The 22,997-nt window shown below is 37.0% G+C and overlaps 3 protein-coding genes and 1 long non-coding RNA gene across 7 annotated transcripts in view; 2 read left to right on the top strand and 2 right to left on the bottom strand.

Moving 5' to 3' along the window:
• mmp24 (matrix metallopeptidase 24) overlaps window positions 1-8,204 on the top strand; it is a 30,579-nt gene extending 22,375 nt beyond the window's left edge. For both annotated transcript variants that reach the window (XM_039692724.2, XM_089134470.1), the window contains exons 5-9: window positions 1,600-1,761; window positions 1,857-2,074; window positions 2,360-2,498; window positions 4,841-5,107; window positions 7,683-8,204. In XM_039692724.2, the coding sequence (XP_039548658.1) occupies window positions 1,600-1,761; window positions 1,857-2,074; window positions 2,360-2,498; window positions 4,841-5,107; window positions 7,683-8,020 (1,124 nt within the window). In that variant the 3' untranslated portion in view covers window positions 8,021-8,204. The remainder of the gene's footprint in view (window positions 1-1,599; window positions 1,762-1,856; window positions 2,075-2,359; window positions 2,499-4,840; window positions 5,108-7,682) is intronic.
• A 1,764-nt stretch (window positions 8,205-9,968) lies between these two features.
• On the bottom strand, window positions 9,969-13,785 carry LOC120493836 (uncharacterized). Its single transcript, XR_005625775.2, has 2 exons — window positions 13,448-13,785; window positions 9,969-13,000 (listed from the first exon to the last, which is right to left on the bottom strand). It is a non-coding gene; the product is annotated as an uncharacterized LOC120493836 (long non-coding RNA).
• A 765-nt stretch (window positions 13,786-14,550) lies between these two features.
• On the top strand, window positions 14,551-20,764 carry eif6 (eukaryotic translation initiation factor 6). 2 transcript variants are annotated; one of them, XM_039693207.2, is made up of 7 exons: window positions 14,551-14,683; window positions 15,329-15,470; window positions 17,035-17,120; window positions 18,483-18,658; window positions 18,775-18,951; window positions 19,816-19,997; window positions 20,145-20,764. In XM_039693207.2, the coding sequence occupies exons 2-7, from the start codon at window positions 15,364-15,366 to the stop codon at window positions 20,152-20,154; spliced, it is 738 nt and encodes a 245-aa protein (XP_039549141.1). In that variant the 5' UTR covers window positions 14,551-14,683; window positions 15,329-15,363; the 3' UTR covers window positions 20,155-20,764. The 2 variants fall into 2 exon arrangements, with proteins under 2 accessions (XP_039549141.1, XP_039549142.1); XM_039693208.2 differs by having other exon boundaries at window positions 14,657-14,679.
• The window catches only part of esyt1b (extended synaptotagmin 1b), a 70,282-nt gene continuing 67,811 nt past the window's right edge, over window positions 20,527-22,997 (bottom strand). For both annotated transcript variants that reach the window (XM_089134469.1, XM_089134468.1), the window contains exon 52: window positions 20,527-22,867. In XM_089134469.1, coding sequence (XP_088990595.1) covers window positions 22,840-22,867 — 28 coding nt within the window. In that variant the 3' untranslated portion in view covers window positions 20,527-22,839. The remainder of the gene's footprint in view (window positions 22,868-22,997) is intronic.

The raw sequence follows: 22,997 nt of genomic DNA, 5'->3' as shown, positions 1-22,997 counted from the left end.
CTTTGGCCAAGAGCACCTCTAAGAAAGGAGAAGTAGTTTGTAATAAGAAAAATGTACAATACGCTTTGTGAGCCATCTGATGCTTGTAGCACCCATAGACGCCAACCAACAGATCAGGCTATTTCTGTGATTGAGTGATATGGTGTCACGTCCCTTCTGTGTTTCCAAAGATCTGAACATGTCAGTCTCGACTGAGTCATGTTCTGGTGACGGCGTACACTTGCATCCCATGTTTAAGATGTTCTTTTAGGATTCTGGGTACAAACAGCCTTTTTTCACATGACTACATAAGTTCAAAGATATAGACACGCAGAGAAATCAGCGCTAAAAAGGCGAGGACAGTTATTTTTGCGGCTGACCTTATTGCATATGCACTTATTTTCTCTGTAAGATGCAATATTTATGGGAGGAGAGTATTTCAATGAATCACGCAACGCGATTTACTGGTGTCAATGTACTGGTATTTGCACCACTATTTACATCCCCAAACAAGCTTGTCTTAAAGGGTAAGTTCACCCAAAAATGTAAATTATGTCATTAATGACTCCTCCTCATGTCGTCCCGAGCCAGTAAGACCTCTGTTAATCTTCAGAACACAGTTTAAGATATTTTAGATTTAGTCCGAGAGCTTTCTGTCCCTCCATTGAAAATGTGTGTACACTGACTCTCAGATAAAAAGGTACAAAAGCTGTCACTGGGGCTGTACCTTTTCAAAAGATACACTTTTGTACCTAAAGGCTGCATATTGGTACCTTACTGGTACATATTAGCACCTAAAATGTACATATGAACACCTCAAATTTACATATTAGCACCCAAAATGTACATATTAACACCTAAAATGTACATATCAGCACCTGAAATGTACATATCAGCACCTAAAATGTACATATGAACACCTCAAATGTACATATTAGCACTCAAAATGTACATATTAGCACCTGAAATGTACATATCAGCACCTAAAATGTACATATGAACACCTCAAATTTACATATTAGCACCCAAAATGTACATATTAGCACCTAAAATGTACATATCAGCACCTGAAATGTACATATCAGCACCTAAAATGTACATATGAAGACCTCAAATGTACATATTAGCACCCAAAATGTACATATTAGCACCTAAAATGTACATATCAGCACCTGAAATGTACATATCAGCACCTGAAATGTACATATCAGCACCTAAAATGTACATATGAAGACCTCAAATGTACATATTAGCACCTAAAATTTGCGGTTTTCTAGGCTGATATGACTAGGAACTATACTCATTCTTGCGTAATAATCAGGAAACTTCACTGCCGTACCATGAGTGCAGCAGGCGCAATGATTACACAAACTTAGTCCCGGTCACGTTGGAAGCTAGGCACTAAAGGTGAAAGTGATGAAAAATAAGACTTTTCAAAAAAGAAAAACCACAAATACATGTTATATTGCACCCCATAAACACAATCATGCAAAGAAAAAAAGCACTGCAGTAAACCACCCCTTTAATTATATGCAGAGCTTAGGCTTTGCATTGGTAACTCTCAAATTCTGATTAGTAATGATTCAAAGATGCATTTGACCTTTAACCTTTATCTTTCAGGCAATGACCTTTTCCTGGTGGCCGTACACGAATTGGGACACGCATTAGGTCTGGAACATTCCAATGACCCCAGTGCAATCATGGCCCCCTTCTATCAATACATGGACACGCACAACTTCAAACTGCCTCTAGATGACCTTCAGGGGATCCAGAAAATCTACGGTACAATTAGGATCTCTAATAGCTCATTTTTAAGCAAGGATATAGATTACACTTGAATTGCCATGGAAGGCTGACTAAACTTTGTTCTTCTGCAGGAATTCCCACAGCCATGCTGGAGCCCACTCGACCTCTTCCTACTCTACCTGCTCGACGCACACACTCCACCTCTGAGAGAAAACACGACCGGCAGTCTCGCCCCGCTCGGCCGCCCTCTGGAGATCGCCCCTTCTCTCCTGGCAATGGAAAACCCAACATCTGCGATGGCAACTTCAACACGGTGGCCTTCTTTCGCCGGGAGATGTTTGTTTTTAAGGTGAATTGCATCCGTTCCCTTTTTAAATATTAATAAATGATAATAAAATGAGCATAATATAGATCATTTTAGTCAAATTTAGTTGTTTCAAAAAGTTTAAATAATTATCTATTAATCTAAAATTTATAAATTAATTATTTTATTTAGACAAAATAGTATAGTATTTTAATTATCATTTATCAGTTGTTAGGCATAATGTAAATGTATATATATATATATATATATATATTGGCTTATCAGTATTGGACATATATTTAATTGATCCTAATCTTTTATTCATCACAGGATCGCTGGTTCTGGCGTTTGCGCAACAACAAAGTTCAGGAAGGCTATCCCATGTTGATAGACCAGTTCTGGAAGGGTTTACCTCCTCGCATTGATGCTGCTTATGAGAGATCAGATGGCAAATTTGTGTTCTTCAAAGGTAAGATTTATTATATTAGTTGTCATGACTTTAATTCGAAGAATAGTAAGTGATAATTGCTTGATATAATATGTGCAGCCTCAGGCTAGTTCTAAAAGCTCTGATTGTTTTATAGCATCTTTTGTAATAACTGCAAATTGATACCAAATACATCCTAAAGTCTTAATAAAAAGCTCTGTATTGAAGTACCTTAATATGGCCTAGATAATAAAGTGAAGCCATATGCATTAAACATCTGTTGCCTTGTTTCGATCAGTTTCTGCTCAAATCAACGTATTTTTTTCAGGCTGACTAATTCCTTTTATGCACTTTTTTAATTCAAGTTTTTGTAATAAAAAATGTTGTTAGATTGTGGAAAAGGAAAGGTCTTCATTTATCTACTGTATAGTGTTTATCCTCCACTGGGCCTGACAGCCTTAGTGAATCCATTCAGTACTTTATTATTCTGTCTGTTCTCTCAAACGATCTCTCTCTATCTCGCCGTCCTCTCTCTCTCTTTCTCATTAAATTAGCCCGGCGCAGTCTTGCTGCGCAACGAGAGCCTGGATGAGATATTTATAGCCCGAGTCTCCTGTTCTGTGATGTTTCATGAGAAAACAAGCTTGCAGGATGCCCTATGGTTATCTCAGAGAATGCACATCAGTATTAATAGATAAAAGGGCGATTAACTACAGTCCTGCTGGCATTTCAGCATCTGAACTACACACAATACTGTTTACTGTGCTGAAATAATGCCACATTTAAAAAAATTTCAGTGCAAATGCTGGAGATCTCCTTTTTGTGTAGGTTAGGCTCATTTTAGGTTGCGGGTAATTTGCAAAATTCAGTGCACAACCACAATATTGCAAGGGGGAAAAAAAACAAAAAAATACCATATGAATTAAAAGATTTTAACACTGAAAAAGCCATGTTTTCTATTGTGACCATGGTAGATCTTTACAATAAGGTCTAATTTGTTAAAATGAATATAAAACTAACATATAATAGTTGGTCGCTGTATTAAACCATAACCACATAATCCAACTGACAACCAAACTAAGGGTACGTTTACACACCAATGATATACTAAAAAACGGAAACGTTTTTCGTTTGCTTTTTTCACTTACAGACAATTATTTTGTCAAAACGATCCCGTTCACACGGATCTGCGAAAACGACTAATTATTCCACAGCCAGGCCACTAGTTGGCGATGTCTCTGATAAAGAAACAGACGTCATCGTTTTCACGAATTCGCAATTTTGTTGTTTACATGAAAATGATAACGGTATCGTTTTCAAAAACTTGAACTTTGACGCCTGTTTTTTAAAACCTTGCATTTTAAGTCCCCCCAAACGCCTTTGTCGTGTGAATGAATGGTCGTGGTGCATTAACTAATTTTAACAAATACAACTTTTGATTTCAACTCTTTCCCTGCCAGTGTTTTTTTTTTTACATTTTGAGAAAATTGCATTTTTGTCAAAGACTACATCTGGTTCGGATTCAGAATGATGATCAAAGCAGATTGATAGCTTTTCTCTTTCTGCTTCTTTTTCGCCTGTGTTTTGATCCAGAGATTCTGCACTATTTCAGATGACATGTCATAGCGCCCCCTATCGTATAACAGTGAAAACACGGAAAGCTGGAAATTTCCGTCAATAGAGTGCCGAAGTTACGACGTCACTCTGTAGGCCAAAACGACGGAAGTGAGTTAGCATTTAGCACTACCGGTTCCCTCGCTCTAAAGTCTATGTAATTTTTTTAATGGGTTTTTGCTAAATCGCCTGAAATATGGTCTGTGGTGAACAAAGCCTCCAAATATTTTCACGTTTATATCTAGACTGGAACACACCGTTATAACCTGCTTGAGGTGTTTTAAACTTTATTGTTTCTGCTTGTGTTTTTAAAAAAACTTTATATAGGCTTCAAAATGTATCAATTTTGGATTAACTTGTAAAGATTATCTTGATAGACAAAACGTGTAAGGTTCACAACTCTTTGTTAAACACAGATCTTGTTTTTTGCAATTTTCCAAAAGTCTATGGGGAAAATGCATAGCTTTTCGACCGAGGGAACCCATGCGCCGCTAACTTCCGAGTTGTCCTACAAAGTGACGTAATCACTTCGGCACTCTATAGTGTGGAGTTAAAGATGTGCTGTCAAACGATTAAAATATTTAATCACGATTTATTGCATTAATGTCATAGTTAACTCATGATTAATCGCAAATTTGAATCTGTTCTAAATGTCTCTTGATTTCTTTTTGTCCCATAAGCATAGATATTTTTGGTGTTATGCAGTAACAATTCAATATATCTAATTTAATTTTGACCTCATCTAACACTGCCTCTTGTTTTGACTCTAGGGGATAAATACTGGGTCTTTAAGGAGGTTACGGCAGAGCCCGGGTATCCTCACAGCCTGGTGGAGTTGGGCAACTGTCTGCCCCGCGATGGCATCGACACAGCCTTACGTTGGGAACCCGTGGGCAAAACGTACTTCTTTAAGGGTGACCAGTACTGGCGTTATAACGAGGAGAAGCGTACAGCTGACCCAGGCTACCCCAAACCCATCAGTATCTGGAAGGGCATCCCTGATGCGCCGCAAGGAGCCTTTGTCAGTCGTGAAGGATGTAAGTCATCGAGGTTCCAATATCCAATCAATATTTAATGTGGCAATCAGCCATGTGGTCGGTGGGCATGTTATCTGACCGCTTCGCTCCGGTTTGAGAATTTAAAGTAGGTTGAGCTTTGGTCTTGAGTGTGTAGTATTGGTCTAATCTGTTGTGCAATGCATTATAATCAGTGAAAGCTTGGATAGCTGTCATTGCCCTGAAAGCAGATTTAAAAGCCATAAATGCACAGCTGAAACCGCACGTTCAATATTATCAATGCTTGGAAACCGTAAACATGAATGATATTACTTGGAGGAAGAATAGTGCATTTAACCATTTATTAAGTGTTGGTTTATTTTATCATCTTCTGTTCCTGCTATTTTGACACCATGTTCATCTTACGCACCATGCTTCGGTGTTTTCGTTGGTTGCGCTGGGGTCTTGTGTTGCGCTCATCCTTGTAGAGCTATTGATTAGTGTTTGTTTGGCGCAGTCACTGCAATATTGTGGTGTTGACAGTGAGTGTTTTAGCTCTGACTCATCCTCAGTGGCGATCGGATAGCAGGTCTGGATTGGCACAGGGGCCGGGAGAAAAGGCAGACACAACTTTCGGGTATTAAAATTCAGTCACAATCAATGCATGATTACAAATATAGTAAAATGGCAGCTGTTCATAGCTAGATGCAATATTATATTTTATTACTAGCTAATTTAATGGTGTTATGTGGCTCAGAAGTTTTAATGCAGGGAACATAATATCCAAATGATTAAATCATTGAAAGGTACTATGGAAAGAGGGAATGTGCTTTAATTCTTTAAAAGTGGTACTATAATTGAGATATATAGCCAAGAAACAGAATATATGCCTTTGATGGCATTCAGTATTAATGTATTTGCACTGAAGATGCTGCCCCTATAGCTATAAAGATGCTATAAAGATGTTTAAAATGTTTTTTTTTATCAAAAAAAAAAAAATTCTATTTGACATTTTTATCAAATGTTTTTTAAAACCTTGATAATATTCATTTTTCAGAATGTTGGATAATGTCATATTACCAACAAAATAATATCAAATACATACCTAGAATATGAATAAATTAGAAATATGTAAAAAATCACAATCTAAATTGTGAAACTAAAATGGACGACTTTGGATGGACCGAGATACAGTTGCCCAAATGATATTCTCACTTTTGCTGTTTTGGCTTGATGTCAGTCTGGTCGAATGGTAAATACTCAAGTGTCTTTCACTAGAGTCTAGTATTTCTGCTGTGGCTGCATAGAATTGCAGATTTCTCCTTCTTGTCTCTCTAGAGTTTTATCCAGTGAAGGAATGATCATCTTTTTCTGTGAGGCATGTCAAAACCTCCATCTCATCATTGAGTCCCGAGCCTAGGGCCAGGACCCAAGATAGAGAAGCCAAGAGGGTTATATGGACTTTTTGGTCTGCCTGTAGCTCATGATTTTTCTGTCACTCAGATTTTGCAAGAGGGATTTGGCATGTTTTGCTCGGCAAGATAGCGAGTTAGAGAGGAAGGATGAGCACTTCATCAATCACAACCTCAGGGGTTGCTGTCTAAAGCCTCCTCCTCACTGTATTTACGTGTAGTTTTGGGTCTGTGCCCGTCTGTGAGTGTTTCGGATGCATTTTGTTTATGTGGCATTGGCAATCAAACTGACAGCTCTCTGAGGGATTGTGTAACACTGGAACAACTTTTCGAAATACTGTGTCATTGAGTTTTCACAAGGACAGCTATTTATGTGATCATGAATTATGAATTGAGCTTTCTGTAAATGTTGCCTACATTTAGCATGTAAATATTTGCTTGCATTGAATGGCTTTCTACCTATTCAGACTGATCTCATGAAGTAGAGTGTGTATGACACGCCAATTAGTATTTCCATTTTTTGCGTGCTATCAACACGCATAATCGCTTTTCAACGTGTTTATGAACGCCGTTGACTGTTATTACTGTATATATAAATATATGACTTACCTCAACCCAGTCCCTAAACCTAACCGTCACTGGGGTTAATGGCATTTGTGACTGTTCCCTTACCATCCTCCCCAAATGTAGATGTACATTTTGCTTTGTTTTGGTCGGACATTTGACGGCGTTTACGGACACGCGGAATGACGCGGACGTTAATGGCGTAGACGTTAACACGCGGATAGCTCAAAATGCGTCGAGATAACACGCCACTTGACTCGAAATTGGCGTGTATGTTTACGCAAAAGTCATGATGTCATGTTGACCTATCGATCTGTTCGTGTTTACAACTTTAGATTGCCAATTCTTTTTGTACAATATCTCATTCTAATCGTGAATTTCCTGTCAGTAAAAACTATGGAAGTTATTACTTAAATGTTCAAATAATTTACAAAATTAATTAACAAATGAACTACAAATAAGCAAACACTCTGGCTCAGTGGAATTTCGAAACATTTCCCACATTGTTTGAGCATCTCCACCAGTGGCATTTACTCAAACAATGGCGTGAGTTTGGGGGCGGGATTATCTGTTTGTTGACCAATAGTGGATGAGTTCCGGTTATGGGTATGTTCTGATATCTTAATTTGTTTCTTTCCTAGTTTATACCTACTTTTACAAGGGGAAGGATTACTGGAAGTTCGACAACCAGAAGTTAACGGTGGAGCCAGGCTACCCCAAATCAATCGTCAAAGACTGGATGGGCTGCGATCAGTCAGAAGTAGAAAAGAACAAGGACCGTCACCTTCCACACGATGACGTCGACATCATGGTCGCCATTAACGACGTACCCAGCACTGTAAACGCAATCGCTGTGGTCATCCCATGCATCCTCTCACTGTGCATTCTGGTCCTTGTATATACTATCTTCCAGTTCAAGAACAAAAACGTCCAACAGCACGTGACCTACTACAAACACCCCGTGCAGGAGTGGGTATGACGGACCGAGGGGCGCGATGGACCCCGGATGCTTGAGAACAGAACATAAATGAGGGCTACTATGCTGAGGTTTGACCAGTGCCTGTTTCATGAACAACCTTGTCCCAGAAAGTGAACAAAAGACGAGGCAAGGGAGTTTCCTCTTCCTTCCCGCATAAGACAAAACTTTACAACAAAAATTGCAATTTTTTAGCATGAGCCCAACGGGCAAATCTCCTGGGGATTGAACATGTGAAGTTGTGCCCTGGCCTTACGCTAACCAGGTGAAGTCTTGACGGTCACTTCAGCTTTGACCGAAACCATCACTTTCTCTTCTCTGGGAGAGTAAGAAGAACGGCAAATTTGCGGAACGCCAGCAAATCCTTGTTTCGTTCTCAACATAAACTTGTACATGAAGTATTATCAAAGAAATGAATTGAGCAAAACGACAAAAAAATGACTTGAAAACCATGTAGGTAGAAAGGCCATAGAAAAGAATACCAAGGAATTCTTGCAGTCTTTTTCATTTATGGGGAGGATCTCCGCTAGCACTCCTCGAAGACTGCAACGTGTTTTTAGGTGGCTTTTTTAAGAATTAATTAGCTTCATAACATCAATCTGAATGTTTGTTTGCATCGTTTCCCCTTTTCTCTGCTGCCTACCCTTTTTCACAGAGTAGGAAGAACGATTTTTAAGGAACTAGGGCAGTCTTAACACCTCCCTCTTGCTACTGTACACTATTCCTTTTCTTCTTATGCTGTATTTATCAGTCGGCAACAAAAGATCCTTTCTTTTCGATCAGACGGCACTTGCATTACAGTCTTTATAGGAGAGTAAATTTGTGTCATAACAGGTTGTTTAGGATTATGCCTATTCCTTGCAATCCTTTTATTAGTAATTAGTAACGTTTCCCACCTTGTTACCATTTCACCAAGTGTAATATTTGAAACACTGGTGCCAGGCAGGAACACGAACAATGAACAGATCTGAATATGAAATAGCTTTGTTCCCGTTGCCTACAGGAGATGATCTCTCAACTGTTCATCTGTCCTCTTCGAATGAACGTAACATGTATGTCTTGCGTTGAAGTGACTTCAATTTCATGTGTTCGGTGTGGATTGTCTAACACTTTGCTCGAAAATGTCTGTCGGGTGCTTTTATTGGTTCGACTGTGCTATTTAACGGTGAAGTGTGTCTGTACCATATTAACACATCATTTCATGCTCATCTGCTGTGTGATTGGATAGAATACATTACACATTTGAAGGAGCTGAAATGTAATTGATGTTTTTAGAATTTCAAATGAGACTTTTATGGATTAACCTGAGCGTATATATATATATATATATATATATATATATATATATATATATATATATATATATATATATTAAAGGTTTGTAGCATCCTAATCACAATATTAAGATGGTAGATTTGGCGAGACTCCCTATAAGGCTTCACTTGGCACATGGTTTATCATTTGATATTGATATTTTTGCCTTAACACATTTAGGTTGCATGTAATGAAATCCTTTTATTTTTCTCTGTGGAAAGAGCATTTTTAGCTACAAAAAGCCACTTTTTGTTAATTCCGCAGAGAGTCGTGTACATATTGTATTCACAGTTCAATGGAGCATGGGTCTGCAACAGAAACTACCTGGCATCTACTTTTAGGTTTCCAATGTGTCTCCACCAATGGTTTGAGCGTTACCATATTTTTACACTGGGCTGGCTTTATAGGCATGGTGTTTGTAACATTACGTCACGACTTTTGTAGTTGCCATATATACATCTGCCCAAACGATCGACCACTCTGAGTTCATCCAATTTTGTAATGCATTTCAACCAATATGAATGTTTTCTGAATAGTCCTGCTGTCTGTTGAAGGCTTTGTGGGTTTGAGAAAATGAGTTGTGTCTTCCAAAGTAACATTTCACCCTCTTTTGTGTGGTCTGTACAGCTTTTGAGCCTTCTTTAAAGGGGAACCATCACGTAACCACTGATTTAAAAGACAAAATAGAGCAAACTGTCAGTGCATTAAGAAAAAGCTTGAGAATCTAATGATACACTGTGCGATTTTATCATTGTACCTTGATACATGATCCCATGGTACTTTTTTTGTTAGAAGAATGCTTGGTGTAATGATTGACTATGGAATGTTTTAGAACATGGTGGAAAAAATTTATATATAGTCTGGTGTTCTGGTCGAATTGGCTCAATGCAGTAGTATTGTGGAGGGGTTACGTGACCCCTTTAAGACATTGTGCCTTGTCTTTAAGTCCGCTATGGCACACTGAACACTGCTCATTTACATTGATTTCCACCTCATTATTTCAACAGTGGATACATGAATACATCCCTTGATATATTATTCAATGCCTTTACTAAGTGAAAACAATGCCTATCTTTGTGGCCCTCCTTCTCGTTTATCATTTTTTGGATCTGTTGTGCGAGCAGCTTGATCGTGGGTAGAGAAGTGGCATGAAATTAGAGCAGATTTTACATGTTTGTGCCCACTTGGGAAAAACTCAACGTTATTGTCTCTCAGATAAGCGTTTTTATTAGTCAGCTCTGAATCTAGAGCACCTGTTCGCAAACAACAAGCAATGTGGCCGTGAACTGAAGTGATCTAATGTTTCGGGTACAGGAAGTACTGGGTGGGAGTATTTTTAATGGAACACACTGTGCATCACCAATTGTCTTCCTCAACTTTCAATCCATCTGATGAGCTGGTGTTGATATAAGAGACAGCAAAACCACTTGCTCTAATAAGCCATGAACTGAATTTGACAATGTGGCACAATAGTGTGTTCCAGTTCCAAACTAAAGAGGTTTTATGTGTGTTTAGCAGTTCAAATGGTAAGAGTTTAAAAAGGTATGTTCTTTATCAATACGAGGATGTCTTGTGATGGAAGAAAACTCTTGTGGCAAGGCTGCTTAAGTACTCTTGAGTAGATTGGGATCAAAATGTCAAATTTATTTGTAGGATAATGGATAAACTCTAGAAGTTTTTACACATGGTCACGTCATGCATCTTGATCATTCGTATCGCAATCCAAAAGTTTTCTGAAACACAATATTGTTTACTGTACAATCTATTGGCTGATTTGGCGATTAACATGGTTGCTTGTTTTTGTGCAATCCCAAACGTCTGTACGCTGCCGTAATTCAATTTGGGACGACTACAAATGTGTATTTTTGCTATGTTGCATCTACTATGCCATTCAAAACACGTCCAGAAAATAGGTCTCAAATGCCTTTTTTGAAGGCATTAACAAAAATGCATGACGTGACTATGTGTCTCTCAGAATAAGATATGCAGGCATTTTTATCTTTTAATCTGCACTATTAACACTTAAGGATTGGATTGTGAAACAAAACAGGACATTTCGGTTTGCAAACCATGCCATTTCATGAGGAATTGTGACGCTAACGGAGCACTGTGCAAAGCCCGTATTATATGTATATATTAACACAGTGAACATTTAGCAGTGTCGAAAAGTGAAACGTTTAACAGAACTAACGTGTATTTATCAAAGGTGGGTATCTTTAGAAATGCTTGTCGTACGGTCATGTGAAAGGTTTGTAAAGATAGAGGCTTATCATATGAAAAAAGCTGTTTATTTATCATTAAAGGAGAATTAGGGTATTGTACACATTTTCATTTGAAATCAAGGTGAAGCCATGCCTATAACCACATTAGTTGCACAGACAAATAAATAAATACAGAACTGTACAGGGAGATACATAAATAGGAATTCTCTGGTAATTTGCCTCTTTTTAATGGGTACGATCGTGGCTTCGGACAACAGTCACTTTAAACCCGAGCTGCTGTTGCCTTTTGTTTTTTATGGTCCTTTTATGAGACTTACAATAGGACAAACATATCAGAGGTAGTCAAGGAACTGACTGTATTTATGCTTTTTAATTACAGAGGCTTAATTTTAATGAAGATTTTATCTGAGATAGCTTTAACATTTTTTTTTTCTTTTTATTATTCTTTTTCTTGACTGACCATGGGGGAATTTACTGTATAAGTGTATATAACTGGTTGTTTTTTCCCTTTGACAAGAATTTAAGAGTGAACATCTCACTCTGTAGTTTCAATGAATTCAGATTCTGTCCTTGGACTTTTGATATTTTCTGATTTACAGGTCAAATGTCGCTGTCTGCTCAGCTTCGTCCGGGTTTTAATGGTCATGTAAATACAAAGATTTACTGAAACTTTTGTATTTTCCTTTCACTCTAACGGTAGCCTATGATTTCACATTGTCATGCATAATGTTGATTATTAAGAATGAGAGTGATTGCTTTACTAATATATTAGATATGATTTAAGTTTTATTTCTTGAATCCTGTTTTTGAATCCTTTGGACAATGAGTCGATTTTATTTACGGTTTCAGTCTACAGTTTTACACTGTGTATCTAATATCACCATGTTCAAAGAAATGTCAATAAAAGAAAATTACATAAAGATGTTTGGTGATTTCTGGATCACATTTCATTAGTCCAAGTTGATATCAACAACATAATACATGCTCTTTTGATACAATGCAATCAGTACACAAGAGTAAACTTCGTCTTAGATGTCTTCAAGCACACTGCATGACATTAAAGTCAGAAATTGTATCAAACCCATTCAAACAGCATTGCAACCTCCATGGAGGTTACCAATGTCATCTGTTCAATGTCTCCGCCTCCATGTCTTCTGTTGTCCCACACTGAATCTGGCTCTCATTCATGGACGAAACGATTAATATAGTTGGTATCTGGTCTTTAGTACCAGTTAGTGCAGGATATCATGAAGCTCATGTCGTCTACCTTTCTGGAGCCTATTCGGCATTGAGGCAGGTCGGTGTCTGGATCCAGATGATCCTGGGGCTCAGGACCAGAATCAGTTTGGATACTGGATGAAGATGCTTCACCTTGGAATGGCAGATTGCCTGGATTCCTCTGTCGCTGGTCAACAGCCGAACTGGTACTTTGATCCGACCCCATTTCCTTAAAATACATTAGACTTAAATTAGCTTATATATTTTGCATGCACAGTTGCTAAAATATATTTAATTGGATAAATTGGATAAACAAGTTCTACAATATCAATCCAATACTGTACCATGTTATACAATCATAATGCATAACATGGTACTCTAATGTACTTAAAACAATACCATTGTAGATATATAATGTATAATGGTTTATTTTTCAGATATCTTTAAATTAATCATAAGAATGTTTAATGAAAATCTTCAGAAACTGTTTGCAGAGGAGTCGGTGAGGCAGGAACTCAAAAGAGAGACATCATCTCTCTAACAGGAGGACAGCAATGTATTGAAGACACGGCAAAAACTGCATACGAAGCAAGCACTTAGGGAGTGTTTGTCACCGTGACTGAGACAAAAACAGATCAATAGTGTGTTAACGAGCCCAGGCACGGCAAAACTTTACCCCACGCAGCCTCCAACCACTGGAATCTAACGTTTTTTCCACAGCTCCGATTAGCTCGCGGTGTTTTGTTTCCAGGCAGAAAACGCAGGGTGGACGTCGTCGAGGGTCACGAGAGCACGCTGCTGCAGTGACGTTTCGCATGTGGCCAGCTAATGGAAGTGTCAACAAAAACGACGTCACAACTGAAACTCAATAGTGATTGGCTTACAAATGCACATAGCTAGGAGAGGTGTGTCCTGTTGCTATGCAGGTTTGTAGTGGATGATAAAAACAACATGGCTCGCCAATCTCAGCCATTTGGAAAACAACTGGTTATAGAGATATATAAAAATAAATTCATTAATTATAGGGCTGTTAAATTAAATAAGGTATGGCAAAAGTGACTTGTTAAATCATCAAGTATTTGTAGTATTTGTAAATTCTTTATTTTTACTTTTTGTAAATGTAATTAATTCCTTGTTTTTTAAAATATTTGTGTTCATTTTATTTTGATCATATGTTGAACAATGTCTTTATAAAATTGTTGTAAAAACACCTTGAATAAAAATACACTTACTACCTGTATGTATATACAGAGGCTTATCATGTGTATTTATAAATGTAGATATATGTATGAGTAGTACACTAAACATTTAAAGTTTAAAAAGGCAATTCAAATTCATTCATTTTACAAGGTATTTGTGTGATTTAGATTCTTATATGGCTTTATTAATTTTATTTTGATATTTTTGTTTGCGAAATTGAATAATTTCTTACTTCATCATTATTATTATTTTAAGTATTATTTAAAAATATTCAGTAAAAAATACGTCAGAACCTATCAACTTTTTGTTTGTTTGTTTGTTTTTTATTTTTGTTTTACAGAAATAGTCTGGTCTTTCCAGAGGGATATAAATGAATATACATGCTATGTCTAATTCAATACAAAAAATCTTTTATTATTACGAATATAAATCTTTTGTTGTTAAAGGAATAACGATCTTAATAATACACTTGAGAATAAAAACTAAGGCAGCAGTGTTTCTCATGACAATTAACATGGGTCAATGGTTATCATATCACGTATCGCACATTGACCATACTGACCCTTTCTTTTACTGTCTGATACTGACAGACTGTAAAAAAAATATTGACATTGACGCGTTGACGTCACGTTACGTCGTCAGCACGACAGGAACAGGAAGTGAATTGAACACGTGGTTTACGGTTTTCCACGCTTCTCATCCCTGCCCGTCGGTAAATATACGATTACTGTTGCAATTGTCTAGAGTTTTATTGTAAAGTCATTACATTTAGTATGTAATATGTATTGTTAACCTGTGTTGGCATTTGAAGTCATAGAATTGGTAGCGTTAATGCCTGGAGAACTATATTTAGCCGACTGCTAGCACTTCGACTAGACGTTAACTGTTGTTACTGTTTAAATTAAAGTTACGTAACGGTACAACATGTTTAACCCGCAGATTTAGCTGAGAATTACTTTATTTAATATTGGTGCCCCAGATACTTATATGTACCTTAAAGTACGATGAAAAAAAAACTTTTTTAAATAAAGAGAAAAGTTTAACCCGCTGTTGAGCGTGAAATAACTTCGCCTTTAGCTGTTTAGTAATATTATTGTTATTATAATTTTCTGTTTATGTTTCTATTCTGGATCAAAAACTCGTAGAAATACAATGAAAGCAAGAAATCCAAATAAACATCAGTAAAGAACTTCCCAATGTCAAGGTGCCATATCTAATGTAACTGTGTGTGTGTGAACTAATTTATATGTTACTGTATATATCAAGACCATGTTACAAATGTTTGTTTTATAGTCATGTTTTTTTTTTTTAAGTTTTCAGTAATATTTATTATCTTAATATAAATGTTTCTCTTCAGTTTCAGACATCTTTGACCAGTCCCATAGCAGAACAATGGCAGTTCGTGCAGCATTTGAGAAGAATAATGAAATTGGGTGCTTCGCCAAGCTTACAAACACATATTGCTTGGTAGCGATTGGCGGTTCAGAAAACTTTTACAGGTAAGTCAGAAATTATATTACTGATGATCTCAATGTGGCCAAATATGCATACAGTTTTGGGGAGAAAAAATAAATTAAGAGACCACTGCAAATTTAGCAATTTTCTGGATTTAAAGGGGTAGTTCACCCTAAAATAAAAATTGTCAGTAATCACCCACCTTCATATTGTTCCAATCACGTAAGACTTTTGTTCATCTTCGGAACACGAATTAAGATATTTTTGATTGAATCTGAGAGCTGGAAAAGTGCCTTACCAATGCCGCAAAATGAATGGCTTACCTTTCATACTTTCCCATTAAATGATTGTGAGCGTCATCTCAGTTCTCGCTCATGTGTACTTTGGTATGGCCCCCATGATTGCATACACTTGAAATTAAAGTAATGTTTACTTCAGTAGAGATAAAGCCAATATTACAGATACAAGCTGACCAACATTATTTCTCTTATAATAGCTTTAGATTGGCCCTACCGTGGTTTCCCACGTGCACTTATCTAAAGTAACATTACATTAAAACAGGTAAGACACACCCAGTTTTAGATTGGTCAAGCAGCACTTTTGCTGTTCTAAACGGAAATTCACTTCTTGTCTTTGCGAACCACGTACACCTAGTGACAAATATTAGTCGTAACTTATCTGACGCAAAACTTGCGGTAACTTACAGATCCGTTTAATATGCTTGGGGAAACAATTTCAGAGTCAGTCGGATTAAAATCAAATGTAACCATTTATTATGTCAGGTGAATGTATTATGCCAATTTCATAAATCGGTTCAAAGATAATAAATACAAAAATGCTCTGGAATAAAGAGAGAAGATGCGAACCTGGCCCTATAATACATGATGAGTAGTCTCTTGCATACACTCTGCTTCACAGGCTAATTCGAGTTATATATCGCCCTGAGCCTCTCGTTGCTTTTCTTTAGACAGAAACTTCTTTCACACGGAAACATTTGCGAACAATGGGAATTTGTGTTCTGAGTTTACACCTTTTGGGATCAGGATGCCTTTTTCCTTGAAGACACACCCTCCTCTGTGCACAAGTTATCTCTAAACTCTTAAAAACTTTATTACCTTTTGGATTGCTTCTGTGGAGAATGAGACCTTTGTACTTGTTGCATTGAGACATTTCAAATGATATCAAACATGTATAATACTGTATGATAATTATTCACATAAAATCATATATATTTTTGGGTGAATATCTGGTCATCTCAGTGAGAGAGAGAGACAACATGGGGAAGTTGATTGACTCGGGATGCTAGTTTCTCATGTTCATTTCGAGAAAGGTCCTTTGTTTTCTCGGGGAGTGTTCGTTCCTCAACCAGACTGCTTTCTAATTTCTCAAATCTTGCAATGACTTATTTTTTTGTAAGACTAGTTCTCATTTTTTGCCAATAAATGACTTGACATTTGGATGAAATGTTGTCGATTTATAGAATAGAACAAAATTGTTCATTTGATTCTGAGAAACCTCTAATTTTGCAGTGGTCTTTCCAGAGATGTGCCTTGATAGAGTCGCTTCAGAGTCACTTCTTTTCCGAATGCTTCTTGTTTTTCCCCACAGTGTCTTTGAAGGTGAGCTGTCAGAAACAATACCTGTCGTTCATGCTTCTATAGCAGGATGTCGAATCATTGGCAGAATGTGTGTGGGTAAGAGCATTTATCTAATTCAATTTATCTTATGTTTGTATACATTTCTGCAGGATTAATACCATTTATTTCATATGTTGAGTATAGGGCTGGGTATTGACACAAATTTCACGATTCGATTTCGATTCACAAGCTTGCAATTCGATTCGATTTCGATTCAATATTGATTATTTTGGATATCAGTTACAATAAATGGCAAATTTTCTCAAGGAAATCAAATCTCTTAACTAATGCTTTAAACTATGGGAGTCTAGTTGTAGCCTACTAGGCTTCATTAGCCTAATATGAAGGTAATAATTAACTGTTTTGTAGCTACAAAAACACTTAAATTACACTTATTTTTTTTATAATAAGAAGATTATATGAAATATAAACATTTAAATGGTGGCTGTCATAAACATTTGCCAGATTTATTCAAATATGCATTAAAGGGCACCTATTATGGAAAATTCACTTTAACTTTTTATTTTTTATTTTTTTTGGATGCGCGCAGCCGCAATACAATGATCCATTCATTCAAAAGAAACAGGATGACTAAATGATTCTTGAGATTTAAAAATCGATATAGGTTCGTAAAAATGAGAATCGATTAATATCAAGAAATCGATATTACCCAGCCCTAGTTGAGTAGCCCTCAAACCGTATTCACTTTATAGCCCTTAATCTTGTAATTGTGGACAAATGTGGGCACAGAGGACTCGGGTGTGATCCTAATTTTTATTTATTATAAATATTATATCACTGTCTTCGATAAAGTTTTGTCTTTCCGTTTATGTTTTTATTTTTTTATTTTGGGGGTATTTTTGAGTTTATTCAAAAAGTACCATATTTTCTATGTAAATTATTTCTATGTAAATTAATTACTATGTAGTTTTATAAAATATAATTCCAATAAGTTCTTAGAGCTAAAACCTAAAGATGAAGTGACTTTGCTGTCACCTGGTGTCTTATTTTGGCTTATTTTAGAATGCTCTAAATTACAGTTTTTCCCATTCATTTCTATGGGTGCCCATTTTTGATCCAAATACAAGATTAAGGAGTTTTTTTTTTCACCCACTTAACATTGTAAAATTGAGTCAAAAAATGGTGTGTTCAGGAGGCAAACTTAGGAAAAGTAGCCAAGTCTTGTACCGCTCACATCAAGGGAAGTATTTTTTTAAAATAAATCAAAACTATTTTGTCCACATTAGTCCAGAATACAGTTTTAGGGTTAAAATACAAGAACGCGTGCGTCTGTGAATAATGTAGCCTTTCTCAATTCAATCTAGGTCAGATTAGGTCTTGCTACTTTTGTCTGTCCTCATTCCTGATGTATAATAAATGTTGTGTGTGTGTGTCTGGGGATGTGTGTCTCTTCCACAGGAAATCGTCACGGTCTCTTGGTGCCCAACAACACGACAGATCAAGAGTTACAGCACATTAGGAACTGCCTGCCAGATTCGGTGCGGATTCAGAGAGTCGAAGAGCGTCTTTCTGCGCTGGGGAACGTCATCGCTTGTAACGACTACGTTGCTCTTGTCCATCCTGACCTAGACAGAGTAAGGACATCCCTAATGGCAAACTGTATGAAATCAGAGCTTTCGCCTGATGTCTCAACACTTTGCCACAAAGTTGGTGTTTTTTTGTATTAAGTTTAGGGCATTATTGTCCTCAGGAAACAGAAGAGATTCTTGCAGACACTCTAAAGGTGGAAGTGTTCCGGCAGACGATTGCAGAGCAGGTGCTTGTGGGTAGTTACTGCACCTTCAGTAACCGGGGAGGCCTCGTCCACCCCAAAACCTCCATAGAAGATCAAGATGAACTCTCGTCACTCCTGCAAGTGCCTTTAGTGGTGAGTGACGTCTGTCACATCTCAGAATCAGATTGACTTCTGCACAATTGTTATATATTATATTCAAAATATATGCACAGTAAGAGTTTTTAAATATTCTTATTGACTTGATGAAATTCGTCTGCACAATTGTTAGATGTTATACTCAATACATGCACAAAAGCATGGGGTCGGTAAGAGTTTTTAAATATTCTTATTTAGTAAAGATGCATTAAATTGATCAAAAGTGACAGTAAAGGCATTTAGGATGTTACAAAATATTTCTATTTCAAATAAAGGCTGTTTTTTTTTTAACTTTTCATTCACACAGAACTATATTAAATGGCACAACTGTCGTTTCTTCAGCTTCAAATCAGCATATTAGAATGATTTCTGAAGGATCACGTGACTGAAAATCATGTATTAATGTTTCAATTTTCAACATCATTACATACAACATTTTTATGTAATGACGACATTTAAAATAACATTTTAAAATATGTTAAAATAGTTCAACTTAGTAGTTAGTTAAACTTGTTATGTTTATGATTGTATGATTAAATAAATGCAGCCCTGATGAGCATAATGTTTCAAAAACATTGAAAAAAATTACCAACCCCAAACTTTTGAATAGTAGGTGGTTACTATGATGTGCATCGATAATATTTCCTATGCTTAGCTTTTGTATATCAGCATTTATCTATAAATGTATTTGAAATGACTTTGTAGTCTACTAGGGACACAAGTATTCACTAAATCATCAAACCCTAGATTAAAGTAGCTGTTGTGTTTAGGTGGAAACCCTCATGGCTGTATGCAAGAGACTTGTTAGTTCCTCTACTCTTCTGTTGGCTAATTGATTAACGTGTTGTTTCCTCTTTCAAGGCTGGAACGGTCAATCGTGGTAGTGAGGTGATCGCTGCTGGTATGGTGGTAAACGACTGGTGTGCTTTCTGTGGACTGGACACCACGAGCACTGAGCTGTCCGTCATCGAGAGCGTCTTCAGGTTGAGTGAAACGCAGCCCAGCGCCATCGCAACTACTTTGAGAGACTCGCTCATCGACAGGTATGTGATGACAACTTCATGGGGCATCTCAGTCCAGAGGGAAGTACATATAGGATCAAATATTAACAAAATGGGCTGATTTTAAGCAAAAGACTAATATTTCAAAGTTTGATCTTAGACTAAACCTCATTATTCCTTCTTTTCCAGTCTCACATAAAACTGAAGCGGTTTTGCATATTTGAGAGAGTGGACCTGGAAGTCAATATTAAGATGTTTTGAAGGCTGATTATGTCTCCATTCAGGGAGAAGCGCACTCTTGCCTTCATACCATGAGGAAACATGTTGTCATTGTAATATTCATGTATGAACTGCCTGTCGCACTCATTTTGTAAAATGCCAAAATGAATAACCTTGTTAGATGGCTGCTTTTATCTGAATTAGTCACTTCAAATAAAAGACTATTCTTCAAATGTTGATAAATGTAGAACTTGTTTCCTTACACAATGCAGCATCAATAAAGCTGTGCATGATCAACACAGTAGGTCTCGTATGCAGTCAGACGAACAATAAAAGGCTTTTGACAACATCCTGATGCAATAACTGTTTTATTGAGAGCTCAGAAACGTGCCAGTATGAATAGTGCAGTTCAGCTGAACATGGTCATCTTTAACACGGCTTGATTCTTTGGTATTTTCTGATTTGCATATTTACATTTTAACACATCAAAGCATGTTTAATGTAGAATATGAAAATTGTGATAATAAAAGTGAAAGTGACACCAAATGAATGGAATGTGGCAAAATATGAGCAAAAAAAAAAAACAACAACAGTAAATTGAAAAAATGTCAACCACCTTTCAAAAACATCTTACCAACCCCAAACTTTTGAACAAAGTTTCTAATTCAAACCAAGGCTGCATGTATTTCCTCAAGTTCATTCATTTGAAATAGAACTCTGTTGTAACATTATAAATGCCTTTAGTCACTTTTGACAAGTTAATTGCACTCTCCTGAATACAAGTATTTCTTTCTTTTTCTAAAAAAAGAGGAAAAAATCCTTTGCGACTCCAAACTTTGAAAAGGTTGCGTGTGAAGCATATTTTAAACATGGAAAAAATCATGAAAATAGTAAGAAGGGAAAAAAAGCCCATAAGGCATTTGCTTTTGGTATAGATCATTGTACATGGTTTTTAAAGTTGATCACTAAGGCTACGTTCACACTGCAGGCTGAAACAACCTAATTCCGTTTTTTTTTGCCCCTATGCGACCTGTATCTGATATTTTCATGACAGTCTGAACGACACAGATCCGATCTTTTCAAATCCGACCCAGGCCACTTGGGTATGTGGTCCAAATCCGATATGTATCCGATCTTTTGAAATGCGACTTCAATCTGAACGGCCAGGTCACATATATCCAACACGCACGTCATTGCACGCACCTGTAGCTAGCCAATACACGCTAACTCCAACGCGTTTCTGCTGCAGACGTGTCTCTTCCCCAGTGTTGTGCCTGAACGCGTTCATGTATTTCTGCCTGATGAACATTACTGTGAATACGTTCATTCTGGTGTCTGTGAACGTGCGCTCTCTGTCAGTATAACTTCGTACCGTAGGGTGGCAGATTTCTATAGAGCCTTCCAGGCGAAAACCTCGCTAAAACACATGTAAACATGTCTTAAAATGTAGCGAAAAAACACCCAATCTGGCAACACCAGCCAGCAGTGTCGCACCGCGGCCGCCGGTGACAAAGCAAGGAGCGCCGCGGACACGCACTATCAATTAAACGGGTTTTATGACGAGGTCGGTGAGGATCGGAAAAATCTTACATTTATGTGCAAACTTTGCCCGTCGATAAAATAATTATTGTCTGTCTTTGTATATGGGCTGTGGCAATAATAATAATAAAACAAAAGCTCACAACATATGGAAAAAAAAGAACTATTCCGCAAACAACAAGTGACGTCGTTGACCGTTGATTACTCTTCTGCGCATGCGGGTCACTTCTGGGTCATTTCACGTTCAGATCACAGAACGGCCTGGCAAAAAAATCGGAATTCAGCATTAAGCCCTGCTGTGTGAACGTAGCCTTAACACTGTAGCCAGCATGGTTTTAAATGAACTCAGAACCAGAAATTTAAACTCTGTGTATAAATGTCCATGACGTTAATATTTTATGTTCCAGAATATTTTAAAGGTTTTTCATATCCATGGGAACCCCATGTACAGACAGGCAGTAAATGACCGAAAATGAGAATCATAAAAATTAACAGAAAATAACTAAAAAAATATAACAAGCTTCAATAACATATTTTGACAAAAATAACAAAAAAGTGTATGGATATTGGACTGCAGAAGCTACACAAGCCACATCGATGTGTAAACAGCAGCTATTTGCAACACTATAGTGGGAGATCTGGAAGAATAACACCATAAAAGTCATCTTAAATATTTTTAAGGGTGATGTGTAGACATTCTTACAGGCTGTCTAAATAAAAGTTCTGTCAATTATAGTCTTAAAATGACACATGAAACCCATTTTAAAACATCCCTTTCCTTCTAAATGTAAACGCAAATGTAACGTCCTGCAACCTGCACAGGAATACGAGACCCTTTCCTGAACAACATTCACTTCTCTGATACTGACATACAGCTTTCACCGATTTATACATCAGTTCTGATATAATACTCTAATCTTGATTTGTCAATGCAACAATGATATGTTCAAATCACAAGGATCATTCATTTTCTTCATATGAATTTGTCACTCAGAACTCATCTGTTGATAGGAAGTGTGGTTGGTGAAGTTGCGGAAATAGACGGCAGGGAAGCATTGGCAGCGGTGTTGACCTGATGACCTTCAGGAAGAGGTTTAAGATTGACTGTGAAGTGCTCAGGGTTCAGTTAGTTCTGCTCTTCTTTCAGATCAAACCTGACAGAGGAAGATGATTAGAACTGATTAAATGAACAGTTCATCTAAAAATAAGCATTTCATTATTGAAGAAGTTAAACAAAGGTATCAGAACTAAATAAATATAAACATATCAACAATTGTCGCTTAG

Source organism: Pimephales promelas, chromosome 8 (genome assembly GCF_988280905.1).
Source record: "Pimephales promelas chromosome 8, fPimPro1.hap1.1, whole genome shotgun sequence".
Lineage (NCBI taxonomy): Eukaryota > Metazoa > Chordata > Actinopteri > Cypriniformes > Leuciscidae > Pimephales > Pimephales promelas.
Note: the sequence above shows the minus strand (reverse complement) of the source record. Positions and strands in the feature narration are given on the sequence as shown.